This window comes from Haliaeetus albicilla, chromosome 21 (genome assembly GCF_947461875.1).
Source record: "Haliaeetus albicilla chromosome 21, bHalAlb1.1, whole genome shotgun sequence".
NCBI lineage: Eukaryota > Metazoa > Chordata > Aves > Accipitriformes > Accipitridae > Haliaeetus > Haliaeetus albicilla.
Genome location: NC_091503.1, coordinates 2,299,184 through 2,326,987, shown reverse-complemented (window position 1 = coordinate 2,326,987; position 27,804 = coordinate 2,299,184). Strand labels below are relative to the sequence as shown.

The following is a 27,804-nucleotide window of genomic DNA, read 5'->3' as shown; positions in this document are numbered from 1 at the left end:
TTATGCATGATGCCATAGGATGTGCATGGCGATATGCACATACTACTTGTGATGTTAACTGAGGTACGGCTTTTCTTGTTTAATAGGTTACAACAAGATAGAGCCAATGTTGTACATTTCTACAGCCTATGTACTTTAGGAAGTTCTGTGGTTTCTAAGATACACCTGTGAAAGACTTCAATCCAGGAGACGATTTATTTGTTTGTGTAGCTGTAATCAGGCTTTCTCTATTCATCTCACCAGGGATTCCCAGCCTTACCTCAGTGCTGTTATTTGTCTGTATTTGAAGATTCAAATGATCATCAGTGCACCAATTTGGCTTTCTATAGCATATTTACAGTCAAAAGCTAAATGCTTTTCCTCTTTTAATGTTACGACCTTAAGATTCTTGGGAATTCAATAAATCCGCAAGGCTCTTCAGCCTGAATTTAGATATATTCTTCTTTTTTGTATCAGCCGCTTTTTACTGTCTCTACTGATTTTGCTGTGTCTTTGCTCAGCAGCAATACACATCTCTCTGTGAAAGGGTTGAAGGATAACTTTAAGATTGTAAAGGACAGAGTAAAGTGAGATCAGCTCTGAATATCAGCCAAATTTCTTTTGACCTGTTTTACCCCTCCCAACGTTCAAATGTGTCAATACAGACCACTCAGCAGATACAAAGCATAAAAATAACCAAATACCCTCTTACTTGATGTGCCCTGAGCTCAGGAGTTCATAGTCTGTCCGAAGGCTGTGAAGATTTGCATCAGGCTTATTCAGTTTTGGGACCACTGTGAAATGTATGACCTGACTCAAATCTTAACGGTTGAAGTTTTGGTGGCTGCAGAGGGTAGATAAAACACGAATCTCATACTGAAAAGGCAAATACATCCAATTGCTGTCTATGGAATAATGAATATTTTTAACAAAAAATACTCATGGTAGTGGACAAATACCACTTTTCAACATAAATTGCTTCAGGCCCTAGCAGATACCTACTCTTTTTATCACTTCAAAACAATTTGATAAAGTTATCATGAAGTTCCTCCCTTTCCAAGCTGCTCTCTTGAGTGATTTCTCTCGATTACTCTCATCATTATCTCTAATCTTTTTGCTGGCTTCCCAGTCCCACACCCTTTATGGTGCGAAGGGCTAAAGACTGCCAGACCGGTCATTTCACTTTGCAGTGCCTTTGCATGCGTGCTTGCTTTGGCATCATTGCCCTTTGTAGCACAGTCCATGAAGCTGCCCTTGATGTGGCATTACTTAAATTAATTTTGATGTTGCAGTGTAGTTTCTGCAGTTCTTCATTCTGCAATTGTCTTGACAACAGATTTGCATAATCAGTGGGTAGGAATTTGTTTTTAATTTTGATGTGCCGATTAGCTTGATTCAAATAAATAATAGAAGGTGGTGAAGATAACACAACATGGCATGAACTGGTGAAAATGATTGTAAACAGAATGAATAAGACAAATGATGGAGTCAGGTTCAGTAGTTATTTTTATAAAATGTAAGCAAATACTATTTCTAGTTTCTGTCTTCTTGCACTGTGACAGCTGCTTGAAATCTAAACATATGGCTTTATTCAAATATTAGTTACTCTCACTGCTTCCCAAAGAAAGGGAAGGAAGCTTATTTGTTTTCTGCCGGGGATTCTTAATATGGAGGGATAGCAGACTCTCCCGACTCGTACTTGAATTCTTCTTTTCTTTCATTCCAAAGGCAACCTTGTGGACCTGCACCCTTGTCATCATGTGAGGAAATACCTAACACAGTTTGTTAAATTTAATGTAGAGGATAATTCTGAGGTAATAATTGTTTGGCTCTGCCCCTTCACATATCCTCACCACCCCCTTTCATCTCCTTCCTTCCATCCCTAACTTCTGATGGCACCTGACAGAAGACAATTAGGTGAGAAATAGCAGCAATTAAATCAAGCTAGTAATGAAGTTACTTTTAACTTATTCTAGCCATTTTCATGCATTAGAAACCCAAGATTATTTTTTTTCTGAAGTGATATGCCACATCTCTGCTTCCTGCTTGAGGAGGAACATACACAGAACTGTCCTTTTCCAGTCATCTCTGCAGTGCTGGACTTAAATAATGTGTGCAGTGAAACCAGAAACATTAATTTCTACATCTTATAGAAGAGCAGAGTTCCCTCAATAAGGAACCAATTATTGAGAGAGAGAGGCTGCTTAAACTGATCATTTTAGGGCATTCGCTACAGTGGCAATTTGTATAGTAGGACTGAAAGAGATTAGTGGAGGATGAGTCATGAAGTATGCTGGGAAATGAAAGAAAGATGAAATACAAAAGAGAAGAGAAAGGTGTAAGTTCGAAAGAAAGAGAAATGACACAGTCAAGAGTAGAAAAGTGTTTTTTGGAGACTAGAATCATGTGCGGAAAATGTTCTGTAGACAAAGTAATCATGACATAAGGGTGTTAGTTTGGAAAATGCAGAAGTGTCTGGAAAGTAGTCAACCAGAGTGATTAACTGAAGGAATACAAAGCGTAGAAAATACGTGAGAAGATATACAATCCAGATAGCAGAAGAAAGGAAAAAGGCAAAATAATATTTACTTTTAAAGTATTTCAATAGAATAGGTTTGTGGGCATGTCTATATTTAGTTGACTTGTGTTAGCATGGACAAGAGGGAGCTGGAGAGAGGTTGTTTGCACACCTGCTAGAGTAAATGGGCACAATGAGCTACACTTGTCTGTTTGGGAAAAGGCAAATGACAGTGTGGACAGTCAGGAGCATTAGTTCCCGAGTCCTTGATTCTTACGTTCCCTTAGTAACGTTATGAGGACAGCTGCAACTTCTCACTAGGCAGGTAAAAAAAGTGCCCTCTGCTAGGCCATGGCGAAGAACATGTCTGACCTGCCTCACTGGGGATGGCAGGAGGTGAAGCTGGCTGGATGAAAACGTATGCTAAGTGTCAAAATATGCACTAATGTCATTGTCATGATAGAATCAAGTACCTTAAAAAATGCAGTGGAACAGAATAGCTGTTAAAGCTTTTGCTTTTATTTTGAAAGTTAACTTATGCTTTGTTTGGTTTTGTTCAGTGTTTTATACTATCAAAATTTCTCAGTGCTTACATGCTTTGATATAAGCATGCTAGCATAGCAAATACTATACCACTCTGATTTTATGTTCTTCAAAACTTTAGTAATATTTCTGTTATAATCCCTTCTGCAGTAAGGGATTTTATGCAAACAAGGCCAGGATTTGAATAATAACTCTTGGAAAGTTGATCAACGGTCTCTTCAGCTTTTCAGACAATTGATTCTACTAGGTGAGAGACAAATGCTCTCTCTGAAGTAGGTGCTTATTATTAGGTGATTTTTAATAGTCCTATCTACAAACAACAATGAAAAAGACGTTTCTGAGTACTAGAACGTGCAGAGAATATTATTAACTATGATTACTAATGTACTGTTAACATTCAGTGAGCAGTGATGTTTTGCTCTTTACATCAATTTGACTCTTGATGGTATTCTTGTACTCTGGATAGTCTTGCTTGGAATAATGAATACAGAATTAAGTAGGCTTTGTCAAATAGTCAGTGGCCATTTAAGTATACGCTGGCTATTTTGTGCTGTACATAATAAACTGTGTGGACTTCCCGCCTTACTCATAGTGCAGGACAGAAGTTATTCCATGCCAGTAACAAGAGAAACAAAGAGGGCTGATCCGGCTGAATTAGGTAGAACAACCACCAGCCATTTCCTTCTTCCGTTTCAGTTATGGTTTGCCTCATTTCAGAGATTTGAAAAGTTTAGTGCCTCCATTTACCCTTGGCTTGTTGATCAGAGGTTTTAGGTAGCAGATAGTTCTTCCCTTCTCTTCTCAGCAAAAGCTGTTTCTGTTTACCTGTGAAAATGACTTAATGAAAGGGCAGCAACTTTCGGCAAATTTACCACAAACATAATGCCCTAAAAGTGCTTCAATTTTGGATTTGATAAAACTACTGCTACCATACGTGGGAAACGTAGTTCTTTAAGGAATAGTGGAGATTATACTTCCATTGGGTTTGCTTCTTTTTTTTTTTTTCTTTTAATTAAAAAAATATTCTCTCGTGTATAAAAACAAAAACTCTTTAGAAGTACATTTATAAGCTCTGTGGATAAATCTTATCTGGTGGGACCAGTTTGGCTTCCTTGACAGAATAAAAGGAAATACATTCAATTAGTGGTAGGCTTTATAACACAGCTTTTGTGAAAAACTACTTGAGTTTCCCTTCTGCGCATCATTAAATGCAGAAATTAAACTGTGTTCAGTCCGTAACAACACACCTTCAATTTAGTTTATTTCACTAGTGTGTACTGTGATGGTGTCTTTTTGAGCACAAAAGCTTTTGTCACCACATGATCATCTGCAGAACTTCTCATCTTTTTTTCAGTAACACAAATTGTTCTCATTGTGATCCTACTTAGATCAGCTTGTTAAGAACACATTTGTATGCTACTAAGAGGTCTATATGAACTACGAATGATTTTGATGTAGGCCTGAATTGTTTAATGTATTTGGAAATTCCACTCCTGATAAACTGCCTCATTCTAAGACATATATCATTACAGTGAATGAAGGAATGAGTAGGTGTTACCACAAAAATTTGAACTGTGAATGTGTTTAAAAAGAAAAAAAAAAGCTTTCCTATAAGATATTATACTAAGAGTTCTTGCACAACTTATAATTTTATGTACTGAAATTCCTTCTTAATCTCAAGAGAAGTCAAAACAAATGGTTTCATTTATTTTTTCAGGAACTGCAGTTCGAGAGACTGACTCGGGAACTTGAGGCTGAACGTCAGATTGTAGCTAGCCAGCTGGAGAGATGTAAGCTTGGATCAGAAACTGGAAGCATGAGCAGCATTAGGTAATGTACAAATTGTTAATTTCTTTGTAATGTAATGAATTTTGTTGCTGTTAGAAATTATCACTGAGAACAAGATTGATCATCTTATTGTAAAAAAATTGTACACCAGGGAGCATGAGATTTTAGTAGAGTTTGAAAATTTGCATTTTTATCTGCTTTTTAAAGAGAAAATTTCAAGAGGCTTAATTTCACGCAATTTGGTGTCTGGTTTGTCCAGTAACAAAATAGTAGTCACATTTGGAATTCACTGATTTGCTGTAGTCTGAATGGGTTGACAGCAAAACTCCAGTTTCCACTACCAATACAGCTGTCATTTTTGCCCAGAGCTTTTTAACTTCATATTTGCAGAGATGTATTGATAAGTTTTGTGAACCTGTTTTATCATAATTTTGTCATTCAAGGTATTAAATGCTTTAGAGATAATTACTTAAAGCTGCTGACCTGACATAAAAACATAATGATAAGATATGAGTCACTCTCTTTTTTTAAACATTGGCTTTCTTCAGTTTAAGAAATTGTCCTGGTGCATTGTTCAGATGATGGCGAGATTATTTAAGAAATTGTAACAAAAGGAAGCTGATCTCTTGGTCAGTTTGGTGCGAGTAAAGAGTTTGTTGTTTTGAGCTTCTCAATACTGGTTTCTTTGTTTTCTCAGGTAAACCTAATAAATGAAAGATGATAATACTTGAGTTTCAAGGATCAAGAAAAAAATATGTTGTATAGACACATCTTCTGGTTTTATCAGTGGAAACATTAAGTGTGATATTGTTTGAATACATAAGATTAAGTATGATATGCCAAGCTTAGTGCCAAGTTCTGTGTGATACTAGTAGAAAAACTACAGTAAGTATCTATCACTACTGGAAGAAACTCCTCCTCAGTTTAAGCAATTCAGACTACACTTCAATCAAATAAATGATTATTTTCCATGATAAGTAGGAAATAATTGTTCAGTAGAATGCGAAATATGCAACAAAAGTACTGAATATCACAGTTCAATTAAAATGGCAGAAGTCAGAAGAATCTTTCACTAATTCAGCAGAAGCTGTACATGAAGTTGACTTAAATATAAACATTCTTAATAAATCAAGTGATAATTAACTCCCTAAGATAAAAATTTTACTTTATTCTACGTAATCTTCCCCACCAACTAGACTTATATTAACATTAGAGAAAGTATATTACTTAGAATTATTTAAGGACAGGGTAAGTAATATTTGGCAATGCATCACAGTACTGTATTTGCACCTTAAGTGGACTCCCCCAGCACTTTTGATTTCTGCATTTCAAAAAAGCTATCTGAACTATGTTTGAATAATACTATTATCTTAGGATTCTTCCAGCCAGTGATATGGAGGTTGGGAAATTTCTTGTTTGGAAGGAAATGTTCTCTTGGGGAACTTCTTTCCTATTGGTAAAGTTATATTTTTGAGTCATCAGTCATACCAAGGTCATTCAGCTGTTTCTTAAGAGACTCCAGTCATTTGAGGAGTTTAGTATTTTGACTGCTAATTTTACTGTGGGATAAACTAGTACCTGGAATAACTGAGGAGATCTCATGCAAATTTTCGATGCCTGTAATTCACCTCTGAAATGTTTTACATATGAGAGTTTAAAATTTGTAGCGTTTCAACTAAAAACATTTTAATACTTGAAATGCTGTTGTCCAGAAGATAACATCGGAAGCTTACAATTAGGTAGCTGTTCTTAGACTTCACAAGTAATTTAAAAAGGAAATCAGTAATAATCCAATATTGTTTGTGTTGGGTCTTTGTTTCTCCCATACATATTAAATGAGCTTTAATTTTCTGTTAGTTTTAAAAATACTAAATGATTATGGGAGAGGGTAGAACTAACACAAATATTAAGTGAAGTCAAATATCAATCAGTCTGGCTGCTGTGCTGGCTTTCCAGTGCTCATCCAGATTTGCGAATGTTCCTTTGATCTAGTATAGTGAGACAAAGACTTGGAAGATTTATGTAGTGGGATAACGTGTTAAGAAGAAAGCATCTAACTTCTTAAAGTGTTTTGGAGTCTGTGGGGGCAGAAGAGGCTTGCTTAAAAATATTTTTTTTCATAGATATGACCCCCTGTGAAGCTAAGCTTTTTAGACATACCTGCTTTAAAACAAGGCGAATAATTTCGTGGCAAATAGTAAATCCTTTAAAAATAAATTTATTACTGTTACAGGGTAATTCGAAGATTTTGCCATCTTTATTCAGCTACCGAATAATTAATTAACTGTTTTAAGCATGCTTTTGTGGTGGAACACAAACTAAAATCAGAACTTACAGCTGTTATTACTAAGCTTTTACTGATAAAGAGCTTTTTAAAACAATCTTTGAATCAATTGCATTTATTTTAAATACTGTCATTATTCAAAGTGAAGTCCTACCTGTAGGTCTCCAGTTGAAGTGAATATACATCCTTCAGTGATGTCACTGTTGTCTGATGACACCTAGGTTTATTATTCAGATGCATTTCCTTATCATGGAATAATCAAACTGGACTGATTGTAATCAGCATATTTTAATGTTGGGAAATTAGATTTTTTTTTTTCTGCTGTAAAATAATTCACTCAAAATACCTAAAAGGAATTTTTCTTGTTAATATTTGTTACATACGTCTGTTAGTACCCAAGTATCTAAAACTAGTACGTGGAGCAGCTATTCATATTTGCAATTTTAGTTGGGCTAAAACAGCTTACAGTGGTGTTTTCTGCCATATCTTGGTCTAACTTCTTAAAACAACTGCAGATATACAGAACAAGTATAGTGCCCTTCATTGTGGAGATATCAGGAAAACTGATCTCAGCTTTACCTCCTTGGGATAGTAGCTTCATGGAGTCTTCTTGCATGTCTTAGGATTGTGCCCTTCAAACCAGCTTTTTAGGAACATGCTAAAGTGCTGTTACTTCTGGCTTCAATTTTGCTTTCTGTACTCATCTCACATATTTGACGCTTGGCCCATAAGGACTTGTGTATCCAGCTGTACCGTGAAGCTCCGTGTGGCTCAATTTTCAGTCCTTAAGGACCTGCTATATAACCTTGTCTTGTCACAGAAATCGGGATCCAGAAAGTAATGTGAGGTGAATTTGCAGAGCATAATGAAACTCTGCACAGAATTATGCAGCCTAGATCCATAACAGGAATCACTGTATCTCACACTGGTATAGCTCCTATAGCTCAGATAGATCAAGCCTGGTGAGAGGGAGGTCTAAGTAGCCAGGAAGGAATCTGGCATTTGGAGTTCTGTGATACAACGTGCTCTCTCTGTACTGTGGTTTGCCTGTAGGTGTGCCGGTTTGTTCGGAAGAGATTGCATTAGCCGGAACTGACTGCTCTATCCAAAGCTCTGATTGCGACAAGTCTTGCTCAGCTGAAGGGACACAAACGCTCAGTTCTTCCACAGGACCATTCGCTAACCTTGAATTGATTTTGGGCATGCAAGGAAACACTACAGCTCTAATAGGGTTCATAATTTCTGTGCCTACCGATCTCACAGCTGGGCCCCATCACAATACCCAAAGTAAATTTTATTTGTCATATCCTTGCTCGGTAGTCATTTTTAGAGGGTTAGGGGAATATAGTCACTAGGAATTGTACCAAAAGAACTCGAGTGCCTTCTCTTCAGGAACAGGTTCTTGGCTGTGAATCAAAGGGAGAATTAATGGCTTCTGATAAAGCTGAATAAAATGCTTAGACCATGAAGTGGGACAAAACTTAGGGAACTCTTCCATGCCACAGTGTTTCCCTGTTGGCAGACTCTGAGCAGTTCATTACTCAGCCTGCTGAATATTAAAATTTCATCACACATATTGCGTAAGGAGCCAAGTCATGTTCTACACTGCTCCATCCCTCTGGCTGAGGTGCTTATTCCTTCTGGGCCAGATCCATCAGTCTGTCACTCCCTTTTTTACGGAAGGCAATTAGATGCCTGCATATCTTTGAGGTCTTCAGTCTCTGATAATTTTAAGCACATATTAATATATTTCAAATTTCTGGATTTCCCATGACCACATCATGTAGTTCCTCAAAACAGAATCTGATAAAAGTCAGCGTGGGGTTTTTTTGCCTTCCAGAGATGAAAACAAAATCTCTGAGGCACTTTGAAGACTCAGCTACATGTTTTCATGTTTTCTTTTGAAAAAATTCAGACAAAGTAGTGCCACAGAATGGAAAGACTGAACAAGCAAGAAAATAGATTGCACGCATATACATTTAACATATATGGAATCTGTGTCTTTACACAAACAAATATTCTTTGGACTTCATTGAAGAACTATACTTACTTGTTAGTAAATCCTTAAAACTTTAAAATAAGTTTCTGTTTCGCATTCTTTTTCACTGTTTTATATTTATTTACTTATTTTTTGATGGAGCCTTACTGTTTGAAGTCAGGAATGTAGCTCAACCATAGCCTACTCTTTTTCTTTGAGCATATAGTTTGCAAATTGGTCAGGCAATGGAATTTTTCTCAACTGAATTTCAACTGCCCCCCCGCCCCGAAATTAGTAGAAGTGATTTGCCATTTGCTATTAAAAGTCTCCTGAAAAGACTGGTATTTGTGCATGAGTGTCCTAAGCAACATGCTGAAGTTTCTGTATTTTACAGGTAGCAAAAATATAATCTGATTTACTTAATTGAATTACCTGCTTTGTATATGCTTTCTTCAATGTAGTTCTCTCTTGGAGATGCATATATTATTCACACTTTAGTACTGGGGAAACCGGTGTTTTACTTAGGAGGATACAATTTTTGCAAATTCCTTGAAAAAATGCCCAGCAAGTCTAACTGATAAACCCGTATGACCCTTCATTTCAAGAACATTGAAGAGATAGATGGAATGCAATGTGGCATAGGTAGACAATTTCCACTGTGTTGGTCAAGTAAATAAAATTGCAGTTATAAAGTTTTCCTTTAAAGTTTTCCAGCTGCAGATGTTGGATCTAATTTAGGCTACTTATGGTAGAAGTATATATAATAGTCTTTGTAGATATTTAATATTAGGCATTGACAAATCCAGTAGCCCAGTAGAGGTGAGGCTGCACAGGCTGGAGAAATTAGCTGAGTGGAACCTTATGAAGTTAAAATGTATAAATGAAAGCAAATGCAAATTCCTGCATCTAGGATGCAATAACCCCATGTCACAACATAGCCAGGGGCTGTATAGGTAGAAAACAGCTTTATAGAAAAAAACTTTCAGGACCTCTTCAACAACAAACGGAACATGAGTCAGCAGTGTGTCCTTGCAGCAAAGGCGGCCAGCTGCATCCTGGGCTGCAGTAGCAAAAGTGTAGCCAGCAAACCAAGGCAAGTGATTCCTCTCTTCTATTTGAAACTCATGAGGCTACGTCTTGAGTACCGTATCCAGTTTTGGGCTCCCCAGTATGAGAAAGACATTAGCATGCTGGAGCAAGTTCAGTGCAGGGCTGCCAAGAAGGTTGGAGGCTAGAGACCACATGGTGTGTGAGAAGAGGCTGAGGGAACAAGGGGGCTTAGCCGTAAGAGAAGGGTCAGTAGGGGTCTTTCTTCTGTCTACAACCAGGTAATGGGAGGACATAGAGAAGACAGTGTGGGACTGTTCTCAGAGATGCATTGTGGTAGAGTGAGAGGTGACAGACACAAGTTGGAACACGGAAGTGTCTGACTAGACATAAGGAGAACATTTTTCACCATGAGTTTGGTTAAACACTGGAACGGGCTACACTGAGAGGTTGTAGAGTTTCCATCCTTGGAGATACTAAAACCATGACTACTTCTTCCCACCTAAGTTTGTCTGTGCTTTTTATTATTATTTATTATAAATACTAGCAAAATAGTTGTATTAGAATTCTCTTTTTTTTTTTTACATCAAATTCTTCAAGTGTTTCAGAAAAAAATCTCTCTCTAATCTAAACTAATGAACACATGGTTTGCTTTTCCCTGTGAGTGAATGTAAGTATTAAAAAAACAAAGCTGAAAAATACATGGTTAGTGTGGACTCTAGAGCAAAATATGAGCCAAAAGAAAAAGATATTTTTCTGTTATATTATGAAAGCAGAACAGTTGTTTGCATGCAAAGAGTTTGATCAACAGTCATACTTAGAAATCAATGCAGCTTTCAAATAAAATTTATACACCATCATTTTGGAAACTGTTTTGCCTGCATTGTGGTTCTTCATCAACTCAACATGTTATCAGTTAAACATATTAAACTTTTTCACGTTGCTTTGCTTACAGTGATGTCTCCAAGGGCTACTAGGAAGCTTCTAAATTTAAAACAAAAATTAACCCCCCCTTTTAATTAAATGTAAATTAGAAAGTTAACTTTTAAAAAGAAAAAAATCCACAAAAGTTATTTCAGAGCAGAAATAAAAGGGATCCGTAATTTATCATTACTTATAAAAATGCCAAGTGTAATTTTTGTACTTGCTTTTTTAAACATAAGCCAATAGCATGATATTAATAGTCACTACATTCAAGAAATGTAGTCAGATTTTTAAAAGTGATGTTCTTTAAGGAGATTGGCATTTCACCAGTGGACAGAGAAGATTTTGACTAAGCTTTTGACAGCAAATGCTGTAGCTCCAAAATTAATCTCATTCTGGAATGTGTGTTTGCTCAGTAGTTCAGAAGCTGAATAAACTTAAAGTTTTGTCACACACTGTTGCTCATCTTCACTGTGGATTGTGTAAAGCTTAACAAGTCATGCTTGGACAAACTTTTGTCAACTGAATTAATAAAAAAGTTTATCTGAAATAAAGTTAAAAATGGCAATAAAAGCAGGGAGGTTTTTGAAAATGTGAATTTATGAAAATGTGCCTCACAGCTTCTACAAGTCTGAATATATTTGGCTGTGGTAAGACAGCATTTTGTGGAGGGTTTTGTTGTTTGGTGTTCCCCCCACTCCCCCAACTATCTCACAACAATTGTATGTTGCTGGAAGTGACCAGGTCAGGTGGAACCCTTTAGAAAGATGCAGATTGCTCCACTCCTGAAGAGCAGCTACACTTAATCAAGAAGGGAAGGTGTCAGAGAATTCAGGGTACAGCAGGCAAAGGAATTGCAATCAAAAATTGGAAATCTCCAGTTTGTATGCAGACTAGCAAGATACATGAGTTTGTACACAGTCTGCAGTGAACTTTAAAGAGCAGCCAGCCAAACCTCAGAGTCATGGAATGAAATTTCTAAGGGCCAAGTGTGACTGTCTAGACTTGCATCAACTCAAAATATTCTTCAGTTGGCTAAGACCAAGTGACAAAGCAAGGACCCAGCTATGAAGACACATGGGCTAAAGAAGAGTGGGTTATAAACAACAGACAGTTTTTCTTAGAAGTTGAAGAGATGGTATTTTTGTTACATTCAAAATCCTTAAGGAGTTCATCTGTATATTCTTAGAAGAAAAGAAACTGAAGCAGCCTTTGTCAGACCACAACTAAGAAGGAACAATGTGGTTTGAATGCTTGGCCACTTTATTACAGTGACCTTTTTCTCCCATGTCAGTTTTCAGTCTATAGCTTAGCTAAGTCATTTAGGGATTCTCTCCCATACCATTCATCTTCTCCAACAATCTCCTTACTACCACAAAAATCGTTGATGACTTTCTAGGTGTTGGGTTGCTAGCTGGTAGGTGATGGTCACTGTGCTAATGCGTGTCCGCTAGCTCATAGCTGGAACCCAGCACTTCTGAAAACCAGACTACTGATTTACATGCCTAAACACAGCAGTTAGACACTTCTGAAATCTTTACTTAGAAATAAGAGTTTTGTGAAATACAGTAGGTTGTCAAGAAGCAGAATGGACAGATTCTTCTTGTTGTGATACTATTACAATGTACCAAGCCTAATTTCCCATGCCAGTTTGACATCAATAGTTGATGTTGCTAGCTTCATGCGTACCACCACATGTAAGAGTGTCCAGGTCAAAGAATGTGTTTTAGAATTAAGAGAAGGTGGTCAGGGAAATACTGAGGTTAGTATTTTCAATACTCCTGTTTCACCTTGTACTTGCTATCTCTTGGATCTTTTGGCTGTGAGATGTAGAGACCTGAAAGGTGATGAACTCTGTATCCTGTTAGACTTGGTCAATAAATTAGTTTGAGACCACTACCAAAAAAGGAAGATTTGAAGAAAATAAATTGTGGTTGGAACAGTTGGTACAATTCATATTAATAATGTGATTAGTTAATTATATTGTGCAGATTGACAGTTTATTGGATTAAAATATCAGATATGTGAACTGGTCGTTCAGAGCAACCTGATAGAAGATTAAGTTTAAGCCTGTCCGTACTCACTGTATGAAAGTCTAGTATTTAGGGAAATGGTTAAAAAAAAAAAAAATACTGCGTGAAGAAAGCAAGAAAATGAGATAAAGTAAAAGGCTGTACAACTTTTTTGTATTTCCATTAATACAACATTTGTGGGGGCTTTGTGCTGGTTCTCCACAATGAGGCACATCAAGAAAACAGATTAGTCCTGTTGATCCTCTACAGGGAACTAACGAGTTTCACAGTTTTGCAGCAGATAAGCTTCTGTTGCTGAAAGGCAAATTTCCAGCAAACATCCAAGCAATCAGGTTTGGTGTAATTTTCTTTTTTTTACTGTACATCCATATCTTTTACAATAGTGTTATGGGTCATATCATTCCCAGAGAGATATGTCTCTGAAGGCACCAACTCCAACAAGACTTTTAAAACACCCCCTCCACAGATGCTCTCCCTCTTCTTCTGCTTGCCAAGCACCCTCCTGAGATATCACCTCTATGAGAGCAGTAACACAGTAATATTCAGCATTGCCAAACTCCTAACACTGGCATGTTTATGAAATTAAGGTATCAGATTTTGTTTTAATCTCATCAAAGTTACTGCAGAGAAGCTATGACAATAAGGATATAGATATTTTTCTTTCTAGTGGCCTAAGAAAAGGTCATATAGGCTGAAAGCCTTATCTGGAGCTGCCAGAGTCCGATGTCACTTAGATTGTCTCTGAATTAGCTCAAGTCTTTCATTATTTCTTCTGTTTCACTAATATCAGGAAAAAGAAAAAACAAAGTTACAAAAAAGCAGAATGACGACAACAGAAAAAACAGCAGATACTTTACATACTAACATTTACTGATATGTAAGCCAATGAAGACTGTACTTAATAGTGTATTCTCTACCTTAGTGCACTTCTGGCATGATACTAAGATACCTGAAAACTCTTCCCAATTATTGCATTCACAATTTAAATGTGTTATTGCAAGCCTGACGCTTGACTATTGCACTGATTTGAAATAAACATGGAAGTACTGATCTTGGGAAATACATTGTTGTTAATGTAAGACTTGGTTATGTCTTACAGAGTGAGGTTCTGTGTTCAGACTACTTTTGACAAGCCATTTGTTGAAAAATTAAAGCAATACAGTTTACCATTAGGGATGGATAAGCACTGTAATAGATTGCCTAAGGAGACCATAAAAACTATCATTTGAAGCTTAAGGACATGTAGAATATCTACCAACAGTGGGACATGAATGGCAAGACTATTTCTCTACAGCCCTTCTAGCTCTCCTTTTTATGATACCTTGCTGGGCTCTACTTTAATAATTTGACAGCATTCTTTTTGTCCCCGTCCTTATTTATCAGATGTTGAAATGGTTTTGGATAGGTTTGGAGGAAAACAAGATTGAGGATAATGCTGAGGGAAAGTGCCTTGCTATTATAAAGTTCTTGAATTTAGAGTGTTTACAGGAAAGTTTGATAAAACTTGTCCAGGAAAGTTCGGTTTTAGTGCTTGCAGCTTGTGGGTCAAAGGTACTAGATACCATTTTTGTGGTATCTTAGAAGTAGCCAGTTCACGGCTGAGAACAAATTCTGTAACATGGTGACAGTTTTTAATGGCCACGGGCAGTTGACATCAAACACCGAACCAGAAGTAAGGTATCCAAGGTGCTTCAAGGAGTCAGTCCTGAGGAATCATGGACAGAGACTGTAGTAGTGTCTGTCATTAATGTTGCCTGCTGGTTTTTATTAAACGAAGATTTCAGTTGTTCCTTATTTTGCCCAGCCACACCTTCCAGGTTATTTCCTTCTCAAGATGCACATACTGAGGTTTTGAAGGGATTTCAACTGATTATCATCATCATCATTGTTGTTGTTATAGATTTATACCAAAAGGCCTTGCTGTTAACAGGGGAACTAAACACACCTTTGCACATAGTTACAGAGATAGATCCCTATTTTCCTGCAATGCTTGTTGCCGTCTACCTTACTTGGTGTATGATGGGGTAGAATACTGGAGCTGGGATGGAAGACTCTCCAGTGTTATCCCATCCTTCCCTCCGTGTTGTCAGGGTAAGGAGGGGTCCTTCTGAGTCCAATGGCAAGAGGTCAAGAAGCAGACCTCCAGGTGCATTTAGCATCCCAGTTAATATGCGTGTATGGGGGGAAAAGTTGGGAGGGAGGAACCTATATTCAAAATGTGGATGAGGCATCTGGAAGAACCCAGATTCAGTCTAAAAATTGAAGATTTGTATTTAATGGTCACACACCAGAACCAGAGGGTCTGAGAAATGAAGACTGGGATGGAGCAGGGTGAGGAAAATGAAACAGGGGCAGAGTCTAGAGAAGAGCTGGACAGGAGGATAAGGTAGAGGAGTCAGGGAACCATATTTATGCCCTGCTTACAGCTGGAGGACCAAAGATGAAAGCTGAAAGTACCCATTTATCCTGGCTACTCAGTCTGAGAAATCTAGGACTAATTGCTGAAGCGATCCTACTGGCTTCATTTGCTGCTATGAGTAGTCATCACACCTGTATGTCAGTTCCTGATCTGGTTATTAGAATCCCTGCATATCTGGAGGGCTGTACAGCGAAATGAGAAGCAGACAATACCTGACAGGGATTCAAACAAATCTTTACAGCAACAGAATTAGGCAGCAGAAGTTGATACAATTCCACTGGATTGCCTTCAGCTATTATAAGCAGATAGCTAGTTCTTTTCTGATGCACATTTTGCAAGTTATAAAACTCCATTGGTCCTGTAGACAACAGCGTCCCTCCACACAAACATGATTTATCCCCAGAGCAGTTTAGAAATGAAACGGTCATGAAACAAAGGTTGTGTAACAATGCATTTGTACAAGGAGTGAGTCAAAATGCAGCCAGCTGGAGGCTTCCCAGAACTCCAGATGAACCAATTTTTTTTCGTTCCACAGATGAAGACAAAGCCTATCTTGCTGCTGTTCTTGAGGAAACAAATTCAATTTTGTGTTGTGTTTCAAAGAAATATTGCAGTCAGGCATAGTATTTTCTCTCCCATCACCACCCCTACCTTCTGCTTTTCACCATCTGAGCTTGTGTAGGTGACCTTGACTTCTGTCCTGAGCATCCTCTCTTTTGATACCTTTCTTCTTCTCCATTGCCTAAGTTTATATTCCACCTAACTCACTAAACACTGCAATTTGCCAAAGTAAAGCCCTTACCTCCTGCTCTCAGCACCTTCCTTGCTTTGGCAAGTCCTGATCACTTTTCACCACTGCAGATACGGGAACAGTTACTAATGCTTCCTGCCAAAGCGTCATCCAGGCTAGTTTATCTGTCCCTAGCAAAAGACTAAATTACTTTTGCATTAAGCTGGCTTTGTTTGGGTTCTTGGTTTTGATAAAAGCATAGTTGTTTTCCAATGCAATCTTTTAAGAAACTGAGGATTTTCAATAAAAATGCATTGGTGGAAGTTACAGACTTCCCGTCAGTCACGGCTTTCAAAAATACACTCCTCTCAGTAGTAGTAATTTCTTCTGTCACGTTGAAAGTGTATCCTCTGTCTTGCCGTGATTTGTCTTGATAAAAAAATATCATTTTGTTGTATTTAGCTGTAGTGTTTCATAAAGGAAATTTAAGATTTACCAGTTCACTTTGAAAAGATTGGGGTTCAGTTTTTTTCTGGTCTTTTTTCCCTTACTTTAGAAATTAACAGTGCTATTACTCTTAATTATTAGCTAATTTCTCCTTGCTCATATGTGAAAATTTGCACGGGAATTGGTCTGATTTTCCTTGTGTTGTCTGTATGCTTCTTCTGAGAGACTGACATAAACATCTTAATGGTGCTGCTACAACTGTGCTCGCTCTGTAGCGGAAACTGTGCTATACATTCCTTGATACTTGAGCATATTGAATATCAAAAGTGCACAGGAAGTAGTACTAATATATTTAGCTGAATTCCAGGAATGGCATGAATGAACACAGTTCTGTTTCCACAGGCATCTCACAATTGGATAGCAACGTACTTTGAATGGCTAATGTTACATGCTCTCTAGGCATGTTGCCATTTCAGCAGTTAAGGAAGATTTTATAGATTTTAATACGTTAAACTGAAAGGGTCTTATAAATACCTCATACTTTCAGCTCATAGTAGATGTAGTCTCAGTTACTTCTAATTGTGAATAAATATTCTGCCTCCTTCTGGCTTTCCTCTGCCCCTTTTGTTTTCACCTTGTTCCTCCACACTGCTCAGTTGCACAAAGATTTAAAAAAGAGTCTTGCACACAAGCTCTCTACTTCTTCACTCTCTATAGAGCAATATCCTCCAACTCCCCAGGTAAAGAGAAGGAAGATATAGTACAACTTTTACATTTATATCTGCTCTGTTACCTTGAAAAAACTAGATCAAGATTAAATAGTTTTGTTTTCGTTTAAATCTTCCTTCTGCATTTTATTTTGAAAGTCTTCACCATAAACGTTATCACACAGATGGCTGTGAATATAGCTGCAATAGGATTAGCATCAAACTGAGTACAGCGTGAAGTTTGCCTAATTTCAAATATCCTGTGAAAGTTACCTTAAAGGTTTCCAATATAGCTACTGATGTTTGTGACTATATTCATGAATGGCTAACAGGAGCCAGTGACTAGCATGAGAGGAATGTCTTTAGCTTAGATGATAAAAATACTTTCTTCAAAGCTTATCAGAAAAAAAGAAAAAAGTTATAGGTCTCCAACATTTGGTAGAAATGTTCTAGCTTCAGTGGGGGCTTCAGCTAACTTCACAGCAATGGCATTCCTCCCCCCCAAAATCAGATACCAGTTTCAAGAGGACTAACTTGGTAGCAGGTTCTGTGGATTCTGGCCAGTGTTTCTGCAACAGCCTCCCTGCTGGCTTAGAGCAGTGCTCTCCAAATGTTTTTGATCGTGCACCCCATCAGTATAACATTTTTGAGCATGTACCCACAATATATAGGTATTTCTAGATTATTTATATACATGTACAACCGTACTAATATATTATCAACCTTATAAAACATAAACAAAAACAGAAATTAAAAAGGGATGAGAAAAATGAAATAAACACTGTTTGTTATTTTCTTTTATGTATTTATGGTACAAAAATATTTGCTTCCTGCATGCTAGTGACCTGTCTTGTACAATGCCTGGCGTGTGCACACCCCACTTTGGAGACCACTGGGATGGAGGACTACTAATCTCGCAGTGGTAATAACTTTCCCGCTGAGGTGTCTGATTGAAACCTGGTAGAAGCAACCCTGCTTTAGGACAGGCCCTGCGAGAAAGGAGTCAAAGACAGCAGCGTTGGCAAGATACTTTTGCCGGCTGACAGCAAGGAAGCTGTAGGCCCGTCAGGGAAGGATAACAGGGCGGATGGGAGTTTCCCCCTCTAGGCCATCTGAAGGCTGCAGTCTTCCTTTCACAGTATTGGGCACTGTATAGAGAATGCAGCAGCAACAGCCACACCAAAGTTGTAGTTTTCTTCTTTTCCCCCTTCTGTTACTGCCTTTTTTTCACCGGTCTCCCAGTGTAAAAGAGAGGCATCATTAATCCTTAATTTTTGGCTCAGGTTTATGAGTTTACTGAATAATACATGCACAGTTATCTTCACAGTAAGTTAGTGTTGCACCTGGGATTTAACTCCTAGTACTTACGTGATCTTGCCCTCCAAAGGCAAGTAGTTGCCTGTGCTGGAATGCCTTCCCTTCTGTAAGCTGAGGCATATGTAGTTGGGATGGTATAATGCAGTTAATCATTCCTTTTTACTTTTATATTAATCATCATGAAATTTGTTTGTTCTAAAAACAAGTTTCTAAGTAGTATTTTAATCTAAACCCATTTCAACCACTTCAACCTAATACAATAAGAGCATTTCAACAACATTGATCTGGAAGAGGTAGTCTATATAGAGTCAGTTTTAGTCAAAATGCTAGACTAGTAGATATAGAACATTACAAGAATTTTCTTTATTACACTTATATGACTGATCCAATTGTAATCAGTGCTTTGTAGTTCAACTGTCCAATTTTCCCCTTCTAGTTGATTAACAGAAAGCTCTGGCAGATCTTTGGAAGTTCATGGCCAAATAATTTGTCAATGAAATGTAGTGGATGTAAATTGATAAATGTAGCCGTTAGGAAGAAATAATCATTGCAAGTTGCTGATGAGAACAGAAGACCCTATTAATAATTCAAAGTAATCATCACCTCCACTTTCTATCCTAGTCTGCTAAATATATTACATCACAGTATATTACATTTTCCTTCCTAGGGATAGGTAAACGTCAGGGCATAAGTGACTTCATATATGAAAAGCTTTTGCAAAAAGCTTTCTGATTTTCTCTGTCCAGTCCATGTTAATCCTGTTGAATAAATGAGCAAAAGAGATATAGCTTATCCACACATAATGGTGTTTATAAATCTGCTCTTGAAAAGGGAGGTGTAGCTTATGCAGTAAATTACAGAACTGAGTCTGTTTCAGAGACATGGGTTTGACAGATGGACCACTTGGTGGATAAGGACTTGGCTGGATGATTGCACTTGATTTCCAAGTGGAGACCAGCAATGAGTGGTGTTCCTCAGGGGTTGGTATTAGGACTGGCACTGTTTGACATCTTTGTTGGTGACATGGACAGTGGGATCGAGTGCACCCTCGGCAAGTTTTCCGACGACACCAAGCTGTGTGGTGCGGTCGACACGCTGTAGGGAAGGGATGCCATCCAGAGGGATCTTGACAGCCTTGAGAGGTGGGCCTGTGTGAACCTTATGAGGGTCAACAAGGCCAAGTGCAAGGTCCTGCACAGGGGTTGGGGCAATCCCAAGCACAAACACAGGCTGAGTGGAGAATGGATTGAGAGCAGCTCTGAGGAGGAGGACTTGGGGGTGTTGGTTGACAAGAAGCTCAACACGACCTGGCAATGTGCGCTCGCAGCCCAGAAAGCCAACTGTATCCTGGGCTGCATCCCAAGTATCGTGAGCAGCAGGTCGAGGGAGGGGATTCTGCCCCTCTGCTCTGCTCTGGTGAGACCCACCTGCAGTTCTGCGTCCAGCTCTGGGGTCCTCAGCACGGGAGAGACATGGACCTGTTGGAGCGGGTCCAGAGGAGGGGCACCAAGATGATCAAAGGGCTGGAACACCTTTCCCTATTTAAGACAGGCTGAGAGAGTTGGGGTTGTTCAGCCTGGAGAAGAGAAGGCTCCGGGGAGACCTTAGAGCAGCCTGCCAGTACCTAAAGGGGGCCTGCAGGAAAGCTGGAGAGGGACTTTTTGCAAGAGCCTGTAGTGATAGGACGAGGGGTAATGGCTTTAAACTGAAAGAGGGTAGATTTAGAATAGATGTAAGGAAGAAGTTCCTCACCGTGAGGGTGGTGAGGCACTGGCCCAGGTTGCCCAGAGAGGCTGTGGCTGCCCCATCCCTGGCAGTGTTCAAGGCCAGGTTGGATGGGGCTTGGAGCAACCTGGTCTGGTGGAAGGTGTCCCTGCCCACGGCAGGGGGGTTGGAGCTAGATGAGCTTTAAGGTCCCTTCCAACCCAAACCATTCTATGGGTTTGTGATTTAAGTTTCCCAGATTTTTTTTCTGATTTTAAAAAATACTTGACGTTAGATATTGGAAGAGTAGTAATAAAAGTAGGTACTTTTATTATTGGGTGTTCTTCTTTCCTCCACCTCTTCTCCCTTCTTTTCCTCTCGACTTCCCTTCCTGCAGTGTTTTCAATTAGTGCTGTAATTAAGAAGGCAGTAGCATTTACATTTGAAGTTTAAGACTTTTCAAGGCCTTCACCTTCCTTGAGTCTTTATTGTTGCCTCTAATCAGAAGTTATAGAAATAGCAAAAGGTTGTGTGTTACCGTCCTTACCACTATAAGAATCTTATTGTACTACAACTCAATTTTGTTCTGATTCTGAACTGTGTTTTAAATCCATGTAAACATTGCTACGGCCGACTTTACTAATGAAACTTTATTCTTAGCACCTATGAAATGGAGAATTAACTAAAAATCTTTTCCATGCCTTCTGCTTTAATTTTTACATAGGTTTCCACTTAAATCACTTAGCTTTTGTCTTTACTTATCCATATTGCAGAGAAAGGAACAAAATAAAAATACAATAAAATCCGTTAATGCCTCTAAATTTATTTATTTACATTATTTACATACACAGCTGTTTCAAGATTAATCTCTGTTTCTGCAGTGAGGCTCTGATAATATGTTGCTTTATTCCTTTGCAATGAATTTAGGAGACAGTTTATATTCAGCTTAAAAAAAAGACCTAACATCAGAAAGGGATGTTGATGTAGTTACAGTAAATGCCCTTGTTCACGTTGTTAAGAGAATCTGTGACATGAACCTCCTAACATCAACTATGTTTAAATAAGCATGATTTTTATTCCTCGATAAGTAAAAGTTAAAGATAGCCCTGTTACCATGCATAATATAACCATTGTCAGGTTTTGATTATTGAAAGCATTTGCTGAAAATATAGGCTATGGATGACTTTTGTTTTGTTTAAAATAATGCAGTATATACACAGTGAAGAGATATAATTGTGGCTAGTCATTTAGAAAGATACTATGCTTAATGTACAGCTTTCTGCATTAATGCTGACTTTAGTGAAAAACAGTAGTACATTTATCTGAGCATTTTAATAGTAGCACATCATTAATTAAGAGTGCAACCAGCCTGGGGTATAGATTTTTGGATCTACTTTTTTTTTTTACTTCATGCTGTTAAAATTTGAAGCTATATTAAGTGATGCTAAGCAGTAATAATGCTAAATCATCTTAATCTAATCCAATGATTAAGATAGGATTTCAAAGGTTTATTTTGTTTTTTTGTTCAAATTGTACACAGGAATAAGTTGTTTTGATGTTACTGTTCTGCTGTTCAGAGTTCAAGTGGCTAGAATTTAGCTTGTGAAATATAACTGTAGGTATCTTTCATCAGAGAAACTTCGAGAAGCATTTCCTGTTTAGTGCGTGATGTAGGATGAAGTCTAACACAGATCAGATTGGTAGTTGGATCAGGACTGGTTGCGCCAAGACAGATAGTAACTGAAATGACCTTGGATCGAGCAGGACCTTCCTGCTCCAGTGCTGCATCAGCTGGTCATATTGACCTATTCTTGCATTACAAACCCCCAGCAGGCATCCTTGTGCTTTAGTTCTGAGCTGCCGTTTTGTTTCTTATTCAATATAGCTGATGGTGGAAACAAGGAGGAATTACAATTAATCTGCTATTTACTTTTTTTGGGTTATAAAACTTGACTTGATATTCTTAATATCATTTTCTGGCCTTCTTGCAATCTAATATTTTCTACTACTTCCATATTTTTCTTAACATTTCAGTTCTGATTTAGCTTCTTGTCATATTTATAGCTGTTCCTTCTCTCCCTCCTTTTCTCTTTTATTGATACTAGAAAGGTGTAGGTCTTTTGATGAGCAGTGATCTATTCTGTATGATTCAATGGTTTTGCCACCCTGGAATGTCTGACGAGATAAATAATTTATTTTACCAGAGTGATGTCATATTCATGATTTTCAAGACCCAAGGGCCCTGAAGTCTTAATAACTGTAATTCCTTACCAGTTAACCCTCTCTGAAAAACAAGATGTGTCTAAAAGGACAGAGATTTTTTTTCCTCTGTTGATCATCTCTGGTTCTTAGCTGATTTAGGAATAGATAGGGGACTTTCCAATCTATTGTCTTCAGTTAAATCAGAATCCCCTTCTGTCTTTCTCTTTTGGCTTTTGGAGGTATCTCATTCTTTGCTTCTGCAAGAATAATCAATCATTTTGTATCCTTAAGCTTTATCATCACTTCATGACGATGAAAAATATGTACATAGTCTCCTCTGTGTTGTGCTAACATATTCTATTCAATAATGGTTCCCAGGTCAGAATCTGGGGCTGCAAGACTAGAGGTAGTAAAGTTTGGAAAAGATGATAACGCTTTCATAGATGCTTGCAATCTGAGTGAATAAAGTACTTCTGTGAAGGTCTGTCAGAAATATTACATGCTATATTTCTTGATAATAGAATAATATATGCAAACACGTGCACTTATTGCAGCTGACATTTATCTGTTTCAATGAAATGTGCTTGCCTTCCTCCCTTAGGCTCCTTTGAATTGCTCAGTCTGAAAGTATTGCACCAACATCGCTAAAGTTTGCAAGTAATTTGTTAAAAAAATTAAATCATTAAATCCATTTCGAGTGATGTTTAATTTTACTGCAGCCAAATCTCAAAGAGGAATGTGCAGTGTGACTTGTAAGCAGGCAGGAGCCCTTTTAATGGAAGATATGAATCCTGCAGCTGGTCTTTAATTCAGTGAACTCTCATTAATTTCAAAGGTATTGCTTGGGTAAAGAACTTAGAAAATGACCTTTGATTTTGCCTATTGAAATTGCTGGTGGAGTTGTTGCATCATCCTTATGCAAAAGAACTATGGAAGTAAAAACAAAGATACTAAATGTGTGGTTAAAAGTACATTCTGTAGATTTGCTTCTATATTGATTTTCACAAGCTTGGCAGTATCTACTTTGACTTACTATGCCATGGTTAGAGGTTAATCTTAAAAAAACCCACCTTAGAGCATTGGCTTGACATTGGTCCTTCTCATAAGATGGAATTGCAAGAGAATGCAGATGCTTTGAAAAGGCCAATACAATCACAGCTAAATTTAAACGATCTGCATTAGATTACAAGTTCTCTTTTGTGGAACTTCAGCCCCTTGCAAATCTGTAGGAATAAGATTTTGAATAGTTTCAAGACAGAAATTCAAGGTAATTTTCTGTTGGACCATTTTTATATCAGAAAGGTGAAATCTTAATTGCTTTTTATAACACAGTTTGTACAGAGATAGATACTGAAGTTTTACTTCTCTGTTGAATTGTCATGCTTCTTAAAAGGATGGGACCTAGATGTCATACCCCATGGAGACAAGTTGATTTCCTTCTTTCAGTTCTTGTGTTAGATGGTCTTGCATGCAGTGTAATGGGAGAAAAAAAAGAAAAAAAAAAAGCTTTATTTGCATGGAGGAAGGGAAGATTTCAGGGGCTGAATGAACCATTCAGTTCTGCCAAGGCATCCATTCTCTTCTGTGGCATCAATGCTCTGCCAAGATTGTCACACTATGATACCTCCTTTATTTTTAAGTTGGAGACTTTCTAAAACTGGGATCTTTTAGGTCTATGGGTTTGCAATATGATAGCATGAAGCCTGATGGGAAAGCTTCACCGTCAGCTACTGCTCAGAAAAGCTTGGCCTATTCTCTTCGAGGAGAAAGCTTGCAATGAAAGAAATGGGGAAGGATGAACGTGGAATGAAGTTCCTTTTCATATTTGACAGGACATTAAGCACAGTCAGTGTAACTTTTCTTATCTCTTCCACTGTCATCTTGATGGCCTTTTGGTAGTATCAGGGGGCAAAACTATTAACATTAAGAAAAAAAGATTCAAATACATGAGGACAAACAGTCTCTTATGGAAAATAGAGCATCTAAGATGGCATTGCTTACTTTTTTAACTCAGTTCAATGCCTTCAAATGCCAGTTTCAACTGCATTGGATTTTTTAAATAGTGCTGATGTTTAAAAAAAAAGAAATACAGGGAAAATCAAGATTAAAACAAAGTCACTACATTATTAGAAGTTATAGCAACCGTAGGGATTTCAGAGTATTACTAAAAGAAGAGAAATGTCATACTGCTCAAATTAAATTTGTTTCAGTGTGGCAGCATATGTTTTTTTTAATATTTCAGCTAAGTTCATGAGCTACAGAATATTTACTACAGGAAATATATTTTACATAAATAGCTGCTTCTTTTCTGTTTCCCAGAATCAAAATCATGCTTTTAATTAATGAAAATAATATCGGGTGTTTCTTTAAAAGGGTATTGTGAGTCCTTCAGTGATTTCCAGATTTCCTCTGAGATTTTGAACATGTAGTAACTAAATAAAGCCAAAAACTCAAGTGTTCCAAATAATTCATAACTATTAAAGATAGTGCTCATTGCATTCAAATATACGATATTTTGGATACTGTGGATTGCTCCACTTATGAAATTTACATTATTATATTTAAGCTGTCTTCTTGATTTAAAAATGCAAAGTATTTTTTTTTTTAATTTAAAGTATTATAATAAAGTATCTTCCATGTGGAACTCATTGTTTTTAATTACTAATATTTTGAATGTATACTTTTAGAATAGTCTTGTTATTGAACACCTAGTTCATGTGGCAGTTTAGAGAGAAAATTGAGTTTCAGCCCTGCAGAGTCTGAACACACTGAGACTAACTGCAGGCTGCATGCTGATAGGTAACTCTGTTTTGGGGAATAGAGTGCTCAGCCACTTAAAGGTTTCTGTAGTGACTGGCTGTATTTACCCTGCAGGGTCACTGTGTCTCATTGCACTTGCCCACCAGTTGTCCAAGCATGGAGTTCGGGGTGTCTGTTTGTAGTTCTATCACTGTTCATTTAGCCAAGTTTCTTTGAAGTGGAAGCCAAGGTGTGCGGGCTCATAGCACGCGTTCCTATCTCATTGTAACCAGCAGTCTGATTGCAGTCAGTCTCAACAGTTAGGAAACACTCCTGGGTCCACAGGCTCTGATATACCCCTCGTTTCTGTGGCTTTGTGGGCCTCTGTGACTGTTCTTAAGTGTTGAAGTGGTGTTTATCATCCGGAAAGTACAAAAATCTCTCCTAACTTCAAACTCTGCTAAGAACACCAACTGTTCTTTTTGGTTCCTACTTCAGTTACAAATTTTTCACTGTTTTAATCTGTGTTTTGCACTTGAAACTTTTAAGTTATGGTTGTTCTTGTATAATGTTAAAGAAGCATCAGTGACAGTTACTGTACTGTAGCAAGGCACCAATCATTGCTCCCTTGTACGTAGGATAACTGTGTAATAAAATGTTATTGGTGTTAAGGAAAGATCGCTTTTCAATGGAAGCTACTGACTGTAAATACGAGGCTTTGACAGACATTTTTAGAGAGTACATTTAAAGGAGAAGAACTGTATAAAATCAAAAGGCCAGGAATTATTTAATGGTAACTATTTAAGTGTTCTCTGAAATAATTAGACCTGAAAAGCCTTTCTGAATGTATTCCAGTGCTTTACCTGCAGAAAATGTATGCTGCTTCCCTGACAGATAGCATTGTCAGTTTTTACCAAGTATTGCAGCCAAGTGACAATGTATTTGTTCTCTGTGAGCTTTGAATGAGATGACTGCACTTGCAGACTGGCTGTGATAGTGACAGTGACACAGAACTTGCTTTTCAGTTTGCTTATGATACTCTATAAATGTATAGGTAGGCTGTGCTTGAAATGAATGTGTTAACATTACATTGCTATACAGTAGTATCTTTAATGTCATTTCCATTTCATTACCCTATCCAGAGCAATTTAAGTTACCTATGATAGTGTTCTTTGTCTGCTGTCAACATAGTATTGGCAAGGCATTCAGAGGCCAATGGTAATAAATGAAGAGGGTGGGTATCCTTGCCCCCACCTGCACAATAAATTTGCAGAATGCTGCACTAGTAATATGCAAGTTTCTAGGAAACTTGCCATGTCTGTCCTGTGGACTAGCGTTCAGCTGGAAAATGTATGACACTGAGACCGAATGTCAGTGTCCTGAGGGCACAGAGCCATTTTGTAGCTGTACCTGTTTCTAGTCCTGTCTCCTGGATGAACACTGAATGCCCATTGCAGGTAGCCTTGTCTCCAGTCCTGTGTATGGCCCTGTCACCTGGGTGGACTGTGGACACATCGTATGGGTAGCTTGTCTCCTGGATGGACCTCTTGGACATGCACTATAGCTTTTCTTCACTCCTACCTCCTGATGCTCATGGCTGAAACCCCTAGAAGGATCCTGGACCTGATTGATTACTTCACTGTTTTGGGAACTGTTGATAGACTCTCTTACCACCACCCTGCTCTTTTCAGGTCCTTGGCTGAATTGAGGAGCCTTGGCACAGTGCAATGTGGGGCACAGAGCAGACCGAAGATGTGTCCCTGAATGTTTCTTCACAGGGGTCTTCTGTGGGGTTCAGCAGTGCTGGGAAGTTCACTCTCCTTGAGGACTCTCCCATGTGGTGATCTTGGGTCTGAGGGTGTGGGTATCCAAATGATTGGAAAGCTCAGTGCTTTGTTCCCACATGAAAATGAGCTCAGGATCTCTGTAACAGAGACATGTCTGTTTTGCAACCCCCAAAGTTCAGTGGTTGTTTAGGGTTTTAAAGATGATGGCCTTCATCTTCATGAAGAGAATGCAGCACCTGGTCAGCTCACACATTGCAGTGTAGTATGAGAAGTAGCCTTGAGCTCCTAAACCTTTCAAGAGCCTTTGGATGACATATGAATGTTTAGCAAGTATTTGGTGTACCTCTGGAACAATGTTTTCAGCTAAGTTTCCTCCTGAAAGAATCTAGTTCACACGCACTGTAGCTATTCTGCAAACTGAACCAACATTCAGTAGGGCCATTACTTCATGGATTATTCACTTCCAAATCATACTACTGCTTCAGACTGAAAGAGTAACATAGATGCAGCCTTAGGACATGAGTTCATATTATGCTTAGTTTGGTCTAATGACTGCTGCTGAAAGGAGCAATAGCCCTCTTGTGCTCACATCACTTTTTGTGTGCTCCTTCTGCTTCCTTTTCTGAGTTTGACTTGTCACGGTAAATCTTCCCTGCTT

At 38.1% G+C, this 27,804-nt stretch overlaps 1 protein-coding gene across 7 annotated transcripts in view; it reads left to right on the top strand.

Moving 5' to 3' along the window:
* CTNND2 (catenin delta 2) overlaps window positions 1-27,804 on the top strand; it is a 658,470-nt gene that overhangs the window by 253,368 nt on the left and 377,298 nt on the right. For all 7 annotated transcript variants that reach the window (XM_069808867.1, XM_069808868.1, XM_069808866.1 and 4 more), the window contains one exon: window positions 4,758-4,870. In XM_069808867.1, coding sequence (XP_069664968.1) covers window positions 4,758-4,870 — 113 coding nt within the window. The remainder of the gene's footprint in view (window positions 1-4,757; window positions 4,871-27,804) is intronic.